Source organism: Cervus canadensis, chromosome 25 (genome assembly GCF_019320065.1).
Source record: "Cervus canadensis isolate Bull #8, Minnesota chromosome 25, ASM1932006v1, whole genome shotgun sequence".
In the NCBI taxonomy this organism is placed as follows: domain Eukaryota; kingdom Metazoa; phylum Chordata; class Mammalia; order Artiodactyla; family Cervidae; genus Cervus; species Cervus canadensis.
The window spans coordinates 26,714,109-26,731,320 of NC_057410.1; the positions used below are offsets into that span (position 1 = coordinate 26,714,109).

Below are 17,212 nucleotides of genomic sequence, written 5' to 3' on the forward strand. Positions count from 1 at the left end.
GTTAGTGGGATAGTCTGAGAAATATGCAATTTAAGTTTACTCCTTTGCCATCTTAAACCTTCTTAATAAAAGGGCTTAATCCATCTTTTATGGCTCTTGGTCCATTCTTCTTCTCAGGTTGGATCTCCTCTGCATTAAGACTTGTGGGTAATACAAAAGAATCCTCTCAGGACTTCCCTGGTGGTTCAGTGGTTAAGACACTATGCTTCCACTGTCAGGGGGTGGTTCGGGGGTGGGGGTGGGGTTCAGTTCCTGTTCTGGGGATTAATATCCTACATGCTGCATGGTGATGCCAAAAAAAAGAAATAATTAAAAAAGAGTCCTCTCACCTGGTATGTTTGAAACTGGTATTGATAGTTGATCAGTTAGTTTTCAAAGGTGATTGAAGCAGAAAATTGTAAGAATGAGAAATTCTTCAGCTGTTAAATTTTAACACAAAATATACATTCAGTGTATACTCTGCGTTCATTCAGTGCGGAGGCATGTGCGTCCGAGTACACCAGTTTGAGTTCCAGGTCAGTTTGCTTCCACAAACTACAGCCAAATGCATTGTCTTTAGTTTCTGGTTTCATTCAAGTTAGACTAGAGCATGAGTATTTGAAAAGAAACTAAAATATATAATACTTGCCTTTTAGAATGAACTTGCCCATTCCTATGAGTATCAATAGTAGTTTGTTAGGCGCTCACCTCTAATAAGTCTTTCAAAAGCATAGCTCTTCGTGTTGTTTTGCATTCATATTTTATCATTTGATATGGTAGTTAATTAAATTATATGAGCAGCAGTACCAAGAACAGCAGGTATGAAAGGTATAGAAGCAGGCACGGCTGATGCTGAGTGAGCGCACAGCTGTGTGGTTGGGAGCAGGGGTGCGCCCCTGCACCCTGGGAGCTGGTGGCCTCCAGGACTCAATGTGCAGTGGCCTCACCTAGATGTTTTGCAAATGGGATGCCTACTAACCTGGGGTTCTGTTGTGGTCATAATAGAAATACTTTGCCTCTATTCAATGAGCTGTGTTGGACATCAAAAATATTAAAAGAACCAAAACAAATTTGTAGGTTTTATACATTATCACTCAAGAGAGAACACGTTGAGGCTTGGAAATCAGTATCCACCTCCGTCCATTTAGATTGTATTTCACTCCACTGCCATCACTGGAAGGATGAGGTACCTTTAGATGTATGGGATCCTAATAATCTATCAGATTCTAGACCTAGAATCGAGAGAAAAAGAAAAACCCCAGAGTAGAATAGTGGATTGTGTTAGGAGGATGCCAAATGTTATAAAATTAACCTAACTGAATATTTTTCTTTGTATTTTTCTAGGCAATCGATAGCATTCATCAAGTGGGGGTTTATTGTCTTGCTCTGGTGCCTGCCAATACACTGCCCAAAACTCCACTGGGAGGAATCCACATATCTCAGACGAAACAGCTCTTTCTGGAGGGATCGCTACATCCTTGCAATATCCTCATGTGCCCACATACATGCGTGACCAATTTGCCAAAACCACGGCAAAAGCAACCAGGTAATATGCTGACTTTGAAGACGTGACATGAAAATTGTAACTTCAAGAAGCTGAATTCTTTCAGTGTGATTTTTTCTCTAGAGTTAAACATTAAAAAGATTAGTAAGTAACATGAGAATAGTATCAGCTGACCAAAAGCATGGAGGATTGAGATTTTTGTAAACTGGCCTGTCCAGGTTTACTGTTGGCTCAGTCTTCTGAGTAATTCTCAGTAGAGTGCCACCGTTTTCCCTGATGTAAGGCATGGGGTCAGGGTGATCAGATTCCCACCGGTGGAGGCAGAACAAAGCAAGTCCTGTAAAGCGAGGTTCTGATAATAAGACAGCTTGTATTTATGGAGTGTTTACTAAAAGCTAAATACTAGCTAACTTTTATATTTTATAATGTGATCCTAAAGCTTTGTCCTCAGCTGTGGAAAGTAAAGTTCAGAGAAGTTGAGAATTATGTCAAAAGTCATATAGCTGGTTAGACCTAGGGGGCTAATGAGAAGGAGACTGAAGGCAGGAGTAATTGATGGATGGTCAGTCCTGTTAAAATATCTATTTAATCCAACATGAAGCTCTCAGAAAGCTTTATTGATGCTTTTTCATTTTAAATGAGAAGTTAACAAGAGCTTCTAGTTTCTTGTATGCCTGGAAACACATGAGAGCCAAAATCTGGTCTTGACAGTTCCCACTGTTACCACACACACTTGCATACACACTCACACACACATTCAGAAACACACCATGTACATCAGTATGTGTACAAACATGTTGAGAAGAGGACATAAAAGTGGAGGATTAGGAAGACAAAGGGAAGTATGAAATTTAATTATATTTCCATTAAGACTACTTTTGCTGAAATGTAAATATGATGTACAATAATAAAAGGTAAGCTTCTGACTCTAGAATATTTTTATTAGGATATTAGTAGTTATTACTTCAGTGGTCTGGCCGTTGAAGATCGTATCACAGTTGGTTGTCTAGAAGTTATTGTTGGCTCACCAAGTAACCTTACCTTAGTAAAAGTGTGCATAGAGCTAAAGTATATATAGTATTTATTAGTTTCTGCTAGTGGAAATAAGAGTTTATGGAAGTTAATATTGTAAAGAAGCAGTTAGAATCAAGAAACCTATACATTACTAATCAAGAAATATATAAAAAGATGTATTTTCATATTTCCTGCCTCAGTATCTGATAGATTTGGAAAACATAGAAGTCCTTCTCCATCATATATTCTGTTATCCTGAAGTCCTACATTCATTTGTCATTTGAGTGAAATCCCATTTTAAATAGCATTTAATCTAGAATTTAACAAAGCTTTTATGTCAGTAGATGCTTAAAAGATGCAACTCAGAGACATGATATTAATAGATGTTTAAAACATTGCTTTTGCTAGCCAGATTTCACCTAATTTTACTAAATGATGAAATCTAAATGAAAGGTTTATTCAAAAGCCCCCATAGGCATAGCATCCTCCTGTCTGATGAAGGCGTTATGTTTGGATTCTGTGTTTTTGCGGTCTGTCGTGATGGTCTGCTAAGATCTTAGTGAAACACGTATGGGTCAGACAAAAGTGGCTTGAAAATTGAGACATATATGGAGCAGACATGATGTGGAGATGGCGTGAGAGGTTGGAGTTTTAAGAATACAGGAGTGTGGAGATGGATGGGAGTAAAGTAAGAAAGCAAAGGAAGGGAAGAGGAAGATCGAAATGTGTTAAGGCAGCCCAGTGACAGAAATTTCATTGAAATTCCTGTTAAGCTATTGTATAAAGAATGGGGAGTGTTAGGACTGGTTTTGGCTGCAGGTTTCAGAAGAGCGTAACAGCTGCTTAAACAAGAGAGAAGTTTGTCTTTCTCAGGTAAAAGAAATCCAGAGTTAAGCAGTCTAGGGCTAGGATGGTAGATCCTCAGTCACTGTGGATCCAGCTTCCTGTCTTGTGCTGGCATTGTTCTCACTTAACTACTGTCATAGATAGGCTGCATGACAAATAACCCGAAAACTCAGTGGTTTAATGTAAGAACCATGTAGTTTTCACTCATGGAATGTGGATCTGCTGACCCTGACTGGGCTCAGCTGGCCTTGGCTTGACTCCAGACTGTAAGTTGGGTTCAGAACTGTTCCATGTGTCTCCTCATCAGGCAACCAACAGCTAGCTGGGCCGTATTTTCCTCAAGGCAGATGGCAGAAGCGAGAAGCCAAGCCAGACCATACAAGCATACTTACAGCTTCTGTTTGCTTCATGTTTCCTAACATTTTATTGTCCAAAACAAGTCAGACCATGCCCAAAGTCAGTGGAACAGAGGGGTGTATACTCTGCTCATGTAATCACAGCAAGGAAGACTTATAAGAAAACAAAACAGTCTTCTCCAGCCAGCCTTAGCATACTGCCTCAGGGTTCATTTAAGCTCCTGACCTCCAGCCATCAGTTCTGCATCCCAGCTAGCAGGTGGGAGGAAAAAACAAAGAAGGGAGTACCCTTCCCCTTTAAACATATCTTCCAGAAATTGCACTTATTACTTACCCTTACATATTATCCTCCCACATTAAAGAACATAGTCCTTCCGTGTTTCCTTTTCAGGGGGCTCAGGTGCAATCTCAGGTTAGGAAACTAAGATCCTGCATGCCACATGGTACAGCCAAAAAATAAAGAATACAGTCTTTATTTCAGGCATTTGCTCAACTAAAAACCGGGGGCTGTGGGGAATTCCCTGGTGGTCCAGCGGTTAGGACTCCTTGCTTTCACTGCCAAGACCCGGGTTCAGTCCCTGAGCAAAAAGCTAAGATCCTGCAAGCTGCACAGTGCAACCAAAAGCCCCAAGACAAAAAGGCAGGGGTTGTGGTTTTTGTTTGTTTTTTCTTTATTTAGTTGTACAGGGTCTTAGTTGTGGCACACAGGATCTTGGACCTTCCTGTTTTTATAGTTGCAGCATGAAAACTCTTAGCTGTGGCATGTGGGGTCTAGTTCCCTGACCAGGGATTGAACCTGGGCCCCCTTCATTGGGAGCACAGAGTCTTAGCCACTGGACCACCAGGGAAGTCCCTGGATGTTCTGTTTTTTAAGGCATAGAGGAGAATAGAATTGGAATTGATGACCAGCAGTCTTTGCCACTGAAAATTTACAGAATTTTGTGGGGAGAGTAAGAAGGCATTGATATGAGTGCATGGACTCAAGAAATATTTACAGAAGGACCTCAAGAATTTACTGCTGAATTGGTTTTGTCATTTTAAATTACTCTGAAAAATTCACTTTTAAAAAATGTCACGCCTTTATTAAGTTTAGAGTGTGAGTCCAGGATTGGACAGCTTACACAGTCATATACATTCTGAGTCCTACCTATATAGAAAGGCTATCTTCAACAGGATATATCTGTAACTTATTAAACAGTCTCTTGGGAAAGAGTTTTGCATATTATACTTAAAATTTCAGTGGATAGATGATTTCTAGATGAAAACTGTTCAGCAGAGTATTGGGAGTACTTTACCCTTTAAGCTGTGGTGTTTTTTTTTTTCTTTTTTTTTTTTCAAATTTTTCTTTAACTTTTCATTTGGGAATAATTCCACTTAAAGTTGCCAAACAGTGAAAGAGTTCCCTTATTCTCTCTACCCAACTTCCCCAAATATTTTAAAGTGTTTCTATGATTTAAGTAGTTTTTGTCCCAGCTGTTTCATTCAGTACATTCATAATCAACATATTTTGGCAATAAACATTATTTAATATGAATCCAAGCATAAGATCAGCATTATTCAGAACTCAGCTGGCAATAAGTTTTGTTAAGTTTTAGCCATCTTCTTAGTTTGAAACATTAGAATCTTAGTCTTTAAGTGACCATCAAGAAAGGCATACAGTGCCTTAGCGTTACTGAGAAGGGGCAAATTTTCTCTTTTTCTCTTGAGAAAGGGAGTTTTTACTTTTTTCCCCCAAGTGTCACGCCTGTGGGAAAGTTAAAAGAATACTGTAATGAACACCCTTACACATTCCCCTAAATTCAGTAATTGTTGTTTTTCTTAAACTGAACCCTTTGAAAGTAAATTTCTGACATCATGACACTTCACCCCCACATATTTCAACTGTGTTATCTCTAGAGCAGCAGTCCCCAACCTTTTTGGCACCAGGGAGACAATGTTTCATGGAAGACAATTTTTCCACAGACCAGGGGTGGTGGGGGGGATGGTTTGGGGATGATTCAAGTGCATTACATTTATTGTGCACTTTATTTCTGTTATTATTTACATCAGCTGCACTTCAGATTATCAGGCATTAGATTCTGGAGGCTGCGGACCTCTGCTCTAGAGAACAGAAACATTCTTCTAGAATTTTCCTAATCAGCCACAATGCCATTATCCTGTTAAGAAACTTAGCATTAATATAATGCTATCATTTAATAATATCCAGCCTATATTCATTTATCTCCCCTTGTTTATATAGCTGATTTTTTTTTTTTTAACTCAGTATCCAGTCAGGGTCACACATTGCTTTTGGCTTTCATGTCCTTCCTTTAACTTTTTAAAAGCTCCCAAACCTCTTTTGTCTTCAAGACACAAATATTTTTGAAGAATCCAGACCAATTGTCCTGTGCGGTGTCCCACACTCTGGATTTCTTTACTCACTTAAAGTCCTTCTGATATTCCTGATGAACTTACTTTCAGTCCTCATAGATGGCAGATTTCTTTTCAGAACAGATATTCATTACTGTTAAGCCTGCTTGTTAGGGTTTTATCTGTGATTGGAGCAGATAAAAATTCTTTATCAATAGGAACCAATGCAACCAACCATCACCTCCTGAGAGTGAAAACTCCCCTCTGTACTCTGTCCCTCCCTCCGCCCCCAGTACCCCCCGCTGTCTGTCCCACAGTCCTGTTTTCTGGCACTTCCTGCCACCCGACATTATTTATGTGTGTGTGTATTTATTGGTTGCCTTTCCTGCTAGAATACAAGCTGCCTTGTTTGCTCCCGTATCGCAGTGCCTAGAGGGGTGCTCAGTCAGTGTGGTTGAATGAACATTTGAATCAGCTTTGGTCAATCTGGAAATGCTTGTGGGGGGAAGGTGCAACATTGCTTGAATTCTCATCTCCAGAGACTTGATTTTTGCTCTTAACTTGCAGGTGTAGGCCCTGCTTCTGTGATGGTTGGGAATCTGGTTGCAGGAAAACGCATAGCACAAGCTGCAGGAAGGGATCTCGGGCAAATTGAAGAGAATGATTTAGTGAGGAAGGTAAGTGTTCCAGAAATGTTGACTTTTACAGACAAGTCAAGGACAGAACCTAGGCTTCAGGTAACAGATGGGAGATGCATTGTCCAGCTTTTTAAAAGTTGCTGACCTTGAGTCTTTTTTTCTGCCTTATGATTTCAGCACCAGTTTCTGGCGGAGATTTTACAGTGGCGAGCCCAGGCAACTCCTGACCATGTCCTCTTCATGTTGTTAAATGCCAAGGTATTAAACATTCAACTGCTTATCTAATCAGCTGGCTATTGTGAGAGTATCTTAGGCACCCTTTATCTCATTTTTTCATCAGAAAATTTTGATTGCCAACTCTGAGGGGAGAGTTATTGCTTTCTCCTTATTTTGATATATGAGGATAAATTGTGCAGTTACTTCAAGGCTGAAATGAGACCTCCTGAAGTGTTGTTCAATACTGTCTCTTTTTTTATCACAGTCAAGTCATCTTTATTCAGATAGGAACAGTAGGGACAACCATGTAATTGCAAGATCTACAGATGTGCAGAATGCATTGTGTCCGTGTAATTTTTTACTCAGTTTGACTTTTTGTTCTTTGATTTACACCAGAAATAAAATGACCTTAGGTCAGCATTTTAAAAACCAGAGTAATTTTTAGCACATACTTAATTGATTTTTTGCTAACCTAAAAAGTCAATTGAAAATTATTCAAGAATATATTTAACTACTGCTTTCTAATGGATGGATCACAGAATATTGTATTTTTTATGTTATGCGTCTTATGGGAGTCTGTTGAGATTTGTGGGTTTTAATGGCTGAACCATTCCCTTCTCCTTGGGATCTTCCTGCCCCAGGGATCGAATCTAGATCTCCTGCATTGCAGGCACATTCTTTACCGTCTGAGCCACGGGGAAGCCCCTTTAATGGCTGAGTCAGTAGCTAAAAGTACTGTGACCTTTGCATAGAACAGTATTTCTCACCAACAGGCAGAAGACTGGAGAATCTATTGGCATCTCTTAGGGGACTTACCCAGATTGCCCTCTTCTGCCCCAGCCCCTTGGATTCTGATATATACACGTGCACACACACACACACACACAACATTGAGAGTTTATATAGTGATAGAAGTTGAGAGGAATATGTTGTGCATCTTAATGAAGAGTCTGTTAAAATCTTAGCCACTGCTCTGTGGTAGAAAACTTTGGGACTTCCTTGTTCCACCTCTGCATGAAGTGAGCTTTTCTTTAAGCCCATGGATTGATTAGAGTGCTCCCATTTCAGTAAGATGATGTCAACCTAGCTTGTTGCCCAGTCCACTCCCAGGCTTGGCTACAGTTAAAGTTACAGCCCGATAACAATCATACTCCAGATATGTTTGTTGGTGAACTTAAGAAAATTTGCTTTTTGGTTAGAGAAATAATGTATATGGATAACTAAAGGACATGAAGTCCACTTATTCTTCTGTGTATTTTAACATTTTACTTTGAATTAGCCTGAGCCACCAGAAAGCTTAGGAACCATACAACAATGTTCCCTTATGACCAGAAAATGCTTCTTAAAAAAGTTTAGTTTGGTGCTGTACCATGGACCAAAAAGCAGGCTATTGTGATTATTCTCTGGTGGTCCAGTGGTTAGAACTCTGCGCTTTCACTGCAGGGCGCCCGGGTTCAATCCCTTGTTGGGGAACTGAGATCCCACAAGCCACGCCAAAAAAAAAAAAGGCTATTGTCAGAAATGGCCCTAGGAATTTAACCCTGATTTTAGCCAAAGGAATATTCTTAATGTCCAGCAGTAGACAATTGACTAAATAAATTATGGCATATAAACATAACGAAATACTATGCAGTCATTAAAAACAATGTGACAGAAGAATAGTTGATGACCCAGAAAATATTCATAATGTGGAAGTAGGAAAAGTAGAATATAAAACTTTAATAATGGAGTACTTACTGAAGACCCTGTCCTAGATACTTGCCATTTCATAGTTCGTTTTAAGATAAAGGGAACGGAGGCACAGAGACATAAAATCACTTGCCTGAGTTCGCAGGGCCCAGGGCTAGGACTAGGAATTTAGCTTCTTCATTTGAACCCAGACTGGCTTCAGGGCCTGCATTCTTAGCCAGTGCACTGTATAGCCTCTGGCATAATATAGTATGATATTTTTTTTTGATGTTTCATGTGAATTTATATACAATATACACTTAGTTTTTAAAAACCAGGAAAATACACACCAGAATGTTAATAGTAGTTCCAGTTTATATTTACTAATCTGTATCTTCCAAATTTTCTATATTGAACACTTACTGTTTTATATTCATGAAACTTAAAAGGTATTTTTCAAAAAGCTAGCTCAGTAAACTTGTTTTTATCATGAGTTTTTAAAAATTAAGTTTTTAAATAATTAAGACAGTGTGCTATTGGCACTGTATAGACAAATAATAGTTTGATTTTATCTGGTGAATTGGAAAGTAGGCATACCCAATACCTGACCAAAACTCATATATTTGTGCACCAGTGTCTATTAGAATGAATAGTCCATCAGAAGTAGAATGGATGAGTGAACTGTGGTATGTTCTGACAATTAAATGCTGTGCTGTAACAAAAGTGGATGGACTACACCGAGGTGCCACAGCCTAGATGACACTTCATAGAATGTTGAGAGAAAGAAGTAAAGCACAAAATATATATGTACAGCACAATTCTATGAAAATCAGATACTTCATAGGTGGTAAAAATATGAAGAAAAAGAAAGCCACTAACATTAAAACGTCATGATAGTGGTCCCCTATGGATTGCATCACTGACTCGATGGACATGAGTTTGAGTAAGCTCTGGGTGTTGGCGATGGACAGGGACGCCTGGCGTGCTGCAGTCCATGGGGTCGCAAAGAGTTGGACATGACTGAGCGAGGAACTGAACTGATGAAGGAAAGGGGGCTCCCAGACGGCACAAGTAGTCAAGAATCTGCCTGCCAGTGCAAGTGACACAAGAGACACAGGTTCGATCCCTAGGTCGGGAAGATCCCCTGGAGAAGGAAAGGACAACCCGCTCCAGTATTCCCTCAATGTGCTGGGGCACATGGAGGGAAGGAGAGGGCTGGTGAGGGCGTTCATGGGGTGCTTTTGAGCTGCTGGCAGTGGTCTTTTTCACATCAGGCTGGTTCTTAACCTGCACATTCAAATCTTCTGCGCTTTCCCACTTTGGTGTCATATTTTACAAAGGAACAGGGGTTCAAAAGCCCAGCTAAGTAAAACTTGAATTGACAATAAGAATTATTTATGAAGACCCACAGGAGAAATTATTCTCAAGACCTTTATTGTTAGCTAGGAGACTCAGATTCACTGTTACTATTTTCATTTCTGTCTCTGCTGTTAGAATATATGGAGCCAGACTTGTGTTTTTTCTCATAGCAAATGTATCTGACCACATAGCCAGTGTCCTGACCTCATTCCTGCTTCATCTTGCTTTTCTTTCTTTTCCTTCTACCTTTACTTCTTCACTTAAATTAAAAAAAAAAATTGCTATATAGTTTTAAAGCTACATTACATAAGAAAGACTGTAAATACATATGTTTGATTTGAGTTAATGTTGTTAGTCCCTCAGTACTTTCAAACACAGAAAGAAAAAGTAAGACCACACACGTCTTTCGGTCTTGGGAAAGTTTTACTGAATTTGATAGCTTGCTAAAGATAATCTAGTAAGGCACACACCTTTCATGTAATGTCAAATTGGCCATATTTGTTACCGTTGTATATCATTACTGAGCTTCAACCGTGCGTACACTGTCTTCTGTTCCAGGGGACTACAGTGTGCACAGCCAGCTGCCTTCAGCTTCACAAGCGAGCAGAGAGGATTGCGGCCGTTCTTGGTGACAAGGGACATCTAAATGCGGGAGACAATGTGGTGTTGCTCTATCCACCTGGTGAGTGCTGGCTTGGTCGACTAGACAAGCTCTGTTACTAGACTACTGACTCTAAGAGGACAGGAGCTCAGGGACACGGTGACCACAGGGGCTGTGCACGGAGGCTGCTGCCATGCAGACAACCCCTCCCTCCAGAGTTGTATGGTGTGGGGGTTCTGGCTGGGACCGAGCCTGTAGTACTTACTCTTGTATTTCCACTGTCTAGTTCGGTATGGTAAATACTGAATGAGTGAATGGTGATTTTTTTGACTTTTGGAAACACTCAAGAGAGACTGTTTGTTTTTAGAGGAGTGCTCAGGAACTATTTCACCCAGTTTCCAAAAGTATCTTGCACATGAACTCTGACTTAACATTCTCCACATTATAATTGGTGCTTACTGTCCCACGATTATTATTGCTTTCATCTTCCACACTCTGTAATCTAGTTCAGCAACGTCTTCACAGCAAGAGGGACTCAGTTATTTGATGACAGTTTGGTGTATTCAGAATTTTAGGCAGAATATTTCAGTTTTCCCTTTCTTTAGTCTTTTGTCACCTAACCTACTCATACATCCAGGCTTCTGTGGTCTTTTATCCCATTTACCTCATTTTACTCAGTGATTCTCACTTGCTCTTCTATTTATATTGATACTAAGACTTCTTAGAAGCTGTTAAGAACAACTTTGTTCTGGGAGGTTGTTTTCTGTCCACCGGTTAATCACAGTGATGGACATGAGCACTGCCCGAGGGGGCCGCCCTCCGAATCCTTATATTGCAGGGGCTTTGTATCAAGTGACGCTTTGCCTCCCTAAAACCTGCACCCATCAGGGAAGTGACATCTCAGGGGTCTGATTGTTCTTAAAACATAGTGGCCTTCTTAAGATTGAGAGAAAGCTCAGATGATCCTCATCTCTCCTTTCCCATTATTTTATTTCCCAAGGGAAACAACCCTAATCTCTGCACTTACTTTTCCTAAATAATATCAAGTAATGATGTCAAAGTACCTTCTTCAGGTATCTTTCAAGTGTTTTCTCTGCTTCTGACCTCCTTTCTCATTTGTTTATTCTTGGCTTCTCTATATTTTTTAAAAAGTTGTTTTATATGCTTTCTTCTTTTACCTTCAGTTTCTTCTTAATATAAAAAATTTCTAGGAATTTTCCTGGTGGTCCAGTGGTTATGATGCCAGAGTTGCAAGGTAGGGGGTGTGGGTTCGATCCCTGGTCAGGGAACTAAGATCCCATATACCACAGAGCCAAAAAACTTATTTTCTAAAAAAAAAAAATTATTCTGATAATGTCTCCATTAAATTTTGGTCTAGTGTCTGGCACACGATTTAATCTAGGTTTGGAAACTCTGCCTTTTGCTTTCTCAGTGACAAACCAGGCCGCTAATCAGCTGTGTCTTGCAGGCATAGAGTTAATCGCTGCATTCTATGGCTGTCTGTACGCGGGGTGCATACCTGTGACTGTCAGACCCCCTCATGCTCAGAACCTTACAGCCACATTGCCCACTGTCCGCATGATTGTTGACGTAAGTACCTGGTATAACTTTCCTTGTCCTCATCTCATAAAGCCCCAAGTCAGACAACTAAGGATCCTTAACCCTTTTCCAGTTTAGTTGAGTCAGGAAGTCAAATCTAACTCCTGAAAAGTACCTCCTTTTCCTTCATCTGATCACAGTAACCAGCATTTTTAGTGAAGAAATATGGAAAAGCTGTTTTTGGTGGGATATAGGATTATGTTTTTATCATAAACATTAAGGAAGTAAGTGAAGGTGCCATTTAGTAATTCTCCATAAAACTTGTTTTTTTTCTTTCTTCTTAGAAAAATTCGAATATTTTTTCTGCATACTAACCAAGATAATTTTAGATGCCAAACTGAATTCTCCTGACGTAAGGTCACTTTTTGGGAGTTTAGTCTTACAAAATCACTTGGTATAGTATTAAAAAGTGTCCAAAAAAAAAAAAAAGTGTCCAGATCTTGCTCTGAAAGTGATAGACGTTTCTGCAGGAAATGAGAATTGAAGACAGTGAAAGAAATCTGTATTGCATCATATCCTAATGTACTTTAAAGCAAATTGCAAAATTCCAATTGATGTAACATTTGTTTCTCTAAGAACTGCTGCTCTGTCAGCAGCTGGAACCTGCAGTATAGAAGCCACATTCACCACAGATGATTTTTCTAGAGAGTTCAGTTCAGCAGAACACCCTGGTTACAGTGTGCAAAGTAGGCCAGGGCAGCAGGGAAGGGAGCTTCCTTCCACCAACATGGTTTGAGTAGTAAGGGAAGTCGGTGACTTTGGATTTCCACGTGTAGGTGTGTGGGAGAGCTTGGTTCCTGTGAGCGCACAGAGTCCCCCAAGTTCAGGATATGTTTTCTGGGTCCAGTGCAGTTCACCACTCCCTGGACTATTGCAAACCCTACCTGCTTCAGTGATGATCCTCTGACACCTCTCATTCCTTGAGTACCACAAAAATCCATGTTTCTATCTTATTATGGTCTTCATGAACTCAATAGATCTGGGGTCCATACTGAGATTATGACCATGGACTATTTGAGAATCACTGTTATAAATAGTAAGTTGTGTTGTGAACAAGTCCATCATTCTGATTCAGTGTATTTTCAGAACAAACATAAGGGGAATACTGACTTCCATTGTCCTGTGTACGTTCTTTGAAAGGCTGGTACTGCCCTGTCCCAGTTGGATGTGCGAGTTGCTTTTATCTGCAACCAGAGACTATAGTGCTACACGGGCTAAGCTTCCTTGTGTTTATTTTTGTCCATTTGTCTTCTAGGTCAGCAAAGCAGCCTGCATTCTCACCACGCAGACCCTAATGAGGTTACTGAGGTCCCGAGAGGCAGCAGCAGCTGTGGACGTGAAAACCTGGCCCACTATCATTGACACAGGTGAAAGGGAGATTTCTCCAGAGTCGTTGCGAGAGCAAGAACATTCACTCCCCAAGGTTTCCTAGATTCTCATGCCAAAGATGTTTATACAGCTCTTCCATTGCAGCCCATTCCACCTGCTAAGACAGATGCAAAACTTAATATGCACTCAGCTTGAGTTACCAAAGCACTGGATACTGCAACGACCAGATCCAAAGAAGCAGATCACAATGTGCTCGAATACGGGAAACAAAACCTGTCTTCCTGTCATACTCTTGGCATCATCAAACAGTGTGGTTAGGTGTTTATGCCAGATGTGACCATAGACGTACAGGGCTGCATAAAGCATTGAGAAGATCTGACCTTTGACTTCCAGATGCGATAGAGTTGGAACAGCACTGGGCTAGGAGTCAACAGGCCTGGTTCTGGTTCAAGCTTCAGTCCTCATTTTCTGTATAACCTTGGCTGAGATTAGCCTCACTTAAATTACTACCTACCCTTGCATAACTCACATATTTATTGGGGATATCGAATGCAACATAATGTGAAAATACTTTGAAAACCATAAAGTGTATGAATTTGAATGGTGTTCATACTAAAGAAGGGGGTGGGACACTAGGGTGGCTGGAGATGGTAGTGGAGAGGGGAGTGCAGGTTTTGGAGTCGAGCAGACAAGTGTAAACCCTCATCATCTTGTTACTCGTAGCTGCTTCATGTTGTTGTAAAGATTAGATGACATCACGTGAAGTGCCAGCACACAATCATTATCATAACAACATCTAACTTTATTTAGCCCTTACCATGTGGCAGTCATCTAACATGTATAACATCATTTCCTCCTATACCAACCCTATCAGATAGATGCCAGTTGTATTCTCATTTTACAGATCAGAAGGCTGAGGCACGGGGAAGTTAAATAGGTAGTGAGTTGGCCAAAATGTTCATTTAGGTTTTTGTATAAGATGTTACAGAAAAACCTGAACGAACTTTTTGGCGAACCAATAGGCTGAAATTCAAACCCAGTCAGTTTGGCTCCCTTCCCAGTCACTTAGCCGTTAATTTCCTCCCTACCAGTTCTCAGGTAAGTATTACATAGTATCCACCTCAGGAACAATTAATATGGATGTAAACCCAGGGATGACATCTATTTATGGTTATTGTCCAGATGCTGAACTGTAAGCAATCATTTATATAGTATTCAACACAAGTGGATTGCATTGGTGTTAACGATGGAGATCATCTACTGTGGTTATTGGACTCAATCACGTTTCAGGAAGACCTGAAATGTGTGCTGTGATACAAACAACAGAAAGGTTTCCTTCAGTGCTGGAGCAGCTCTTCCCTGCACAGAGCTGGGTGGAAGGTGGTAGAGACAATCTTTGGTTTGGCCAGAGATGAGTGCCCAGTGACACAGAGGTTGAAAAGCAAGAGTCAGAATCGTTTCGTGATTTGGAGGCCAAAGGAGCCATTAATGAGGCATGGCTAGGGCCAGAGACATCCTTGATATCCTTGGATTCCACATACAGATTTGGACAGAAAGGAGAGGTATCATAAAAGAGCAAAGGGAAATAATTCCCAGTTCTAATTGTCATTCTTAAAATTTGTCACATTAATTTAGAGAAAAACCATCCAGCTTTTAAAGCAGACTCTGATTACTATACCATGTACTAAACTAAATAAATTTTAACTTGAAACCAGCATAACAACAAGTAAAGCTTCCTGAATTGTTTTAAAGTATTTTATGTGAATTAACTTCCTAACAGTTCAGTGAGGGCAGGTTTTATTACCACTTTAGAGATGAGTAAACAGAAACAAAGAGGTTAAATAACACCAAGGTGACGACCTTGTTAATAAGTGGCACAGCTGGAAGTTGAACACTGGCAGCCTGCTTCTTTAACCTGTTTTCGGCTACTGTGTTGTAGTACTGCTCCCTAGTCTTCTGGTAGATACACCAACCTTATCACTGCAGGAGTGATGTTTGTGAGCTAGTTGGTTAAATGCTAGAAACCCTAAGCTTTAGCAAATCTCAGAAACTAAATGTGGTTCCAGCAAAGCCACAGAGGACTAACTGAATAGCAGTGATTTTTTAGTTCCAGCGTGTCAGGTTTTTTTTGAAGTGTATTTATTTACAGTGTTGTGTTTAATTTCTGCTGTTACAGCAGAGTGACTCAGTTTATATATATATATATACATATATATATGTTCTTTACCATTATGGTTTATCACAGGACATAGGATATTGAATATAGTCCCTGTTCACAGTAGGACCTTGTTGTCAATGTGTGTGATTGACATTGGGTTTTCTTTTTTTCTTTGCAGATGACTTACCCAGGAAACGGTTACCTCAACTCTATAAACCACCTACTCCTGAGATGCTGGCATATCTTGATTTTAGTGTCTCCACAACTGGCATGCTCACAGGAGTGAAGGTAGAGTAGCTGGGATATATTTACTTTCACTGGAGGCTGGTAAAATGCCAGGTCTGCAAAAAATAGAGATGACCACTGCCCCAGGGACTTCAGATGGAGAGGCCAGTTGGTTGTACCAGAGACCAGTAGGCGGAGGATCAAGGGCCTCTGCTATATTTAAATAAAAGCATTGGCTCTTCCGGAATAAGTTATCCTAAGGAATTTGTGTTATGAAGTGTTCTGAACCTAGCATAGACACTAATAGATAATGCAAGTTACATTTAAAGCCAGTATGAAGTCATAAATTAATATTTCATAGGACTCAGTATTGACAAATGAATAGATAGACTTGAGTTAGATTAGGCATTTTGAAGCAATAAAGATACATGTCATTTGGAGGAGCTGAAGGGAATTGAAGCTTCTGAAATCTATCGTTAGAGCTGCTCTTCTGCCTGTGGGATGCCAGTTCCATCCTGTTCCGTGTTTCTTACCTTCCAGATGTCCCACTGTGCGGTCAATGCTCTCTGTAGAGCCATCAAGCTCCAGTGTGAGTTGTACTCCTCTCGGCAGATCGCCATCTGCCTTGACCCTTACTGTGGACTTGGCTTTGCACTCTGGTGTCTCTGCAGGTAGGCATGGATAAAGCAAAGAATCAGAATGCATGGGAATATCTTTGAGGCTGGGACCATCCCATTCTTTCATGTGCTCCGTTAATTTGCTAAAGTTTCAGTAAAATGCTGATGGTTCCTGGGATTTGTGCACCTAATGCATCTTTGACGTTTGTCTGGTTTTGTTTGCATTCCGTCTTTTCTGTTAGTTTTGTGCCTCAGACAAAAGGGCTGTGATCTTTCTACCTCTCCTGTGCTGCATCCTGTCATCATCCTCACTTTAGAATCAGAGCCAAGGAGAAGGATGACACTTGGGTGAATGGCACGCTGTGTCAGCCAGAACGTACCCCCTAGGCTTGGCAGGAAGGACTGTAATGAGATGGGTGACAGCATGTGCCTGGAAGGTAGCGCACTGGCCAGATTGTTTCTTGTGGAAGAGCAGATCCCAGCTCTTTCCACTCTCCCCCCAAGGACCTCATCTCAACCTGCGTTTCCACCTCCTTGGTGAGCATCTCCAGGAATGCTTCACAGACACCTGTGACTCAGCACCTTCCTTCTGTGTTCCCTTCCTTCTTAGGATGGAGTCATTCACTTGGGGAACCATGCTAGGAACTTGGGCTTTATCTTCAACTCTGTATCTTTATGTCACACATCCAATTAAATGTCATGTCCTTTGTTTCCATTATACTTATCTATACATAAGAATCACCTAGGGGTCTAT

General features: G+C 40.5%; 1 protein-coding gene and 1 non-coding gene across 3 annotated transcripts in view; one reads left to right on the forward strand and one right to left on the reverse strand.

Annotated features, from left to right (window-relative positions):
* DIP2B (disco interacting protein 2 homolog B) overlaps positions 1 to 17,212 on the forward strand; it is a 223,929-nt gene that overhangs the window by 190,361 nt on the left and 16,356 nt on the right. For both annotated transcript variants that reach the window (XM_043447299.1, XM_043447298.1), the window contains exons 23-30: positions 1,324 to 1,525; positions 6,616 to 6,725; positions 6,864 to 6,944; positions 10,488 to 10,611; positions 11,999 to 12,120; positions 13,385 to 13,496; positions 15,795 to 15,904; positions 16,382 to 16,512. In XM_043447299.1, coding sequence (XP_043303234.1) covers positions 1,324 to 1,525; positions 6,616 to 6,725; positions 6,864 to 6,944; positions 10,488 to 10,611; positions 11,999 to 12,120; positions 13,385 to 13,496; positions 15,795 to 15,904; positions 16,382 to 16,512 — 992 coding nt within the window. The remainder of the gene's footprint in view (positions 1 to 1,323; positions 1,526 to 6,615; positions 6,726 to 6,863; positions 6,945 to 10,487; positions 10,612 to 11,998; positions 12,121 to 13,384; positions 13,497 to 15,794; positions 15,905 to 16,381; positions 16,513 to 17,212) is intronic.
* TRNAG-CCC lies at positions 4,475 to 4,547 on the reverse strand. The gene has a single exon. It is a non-coding gene; the product is annotated as a tRNA-Gly (tRNA).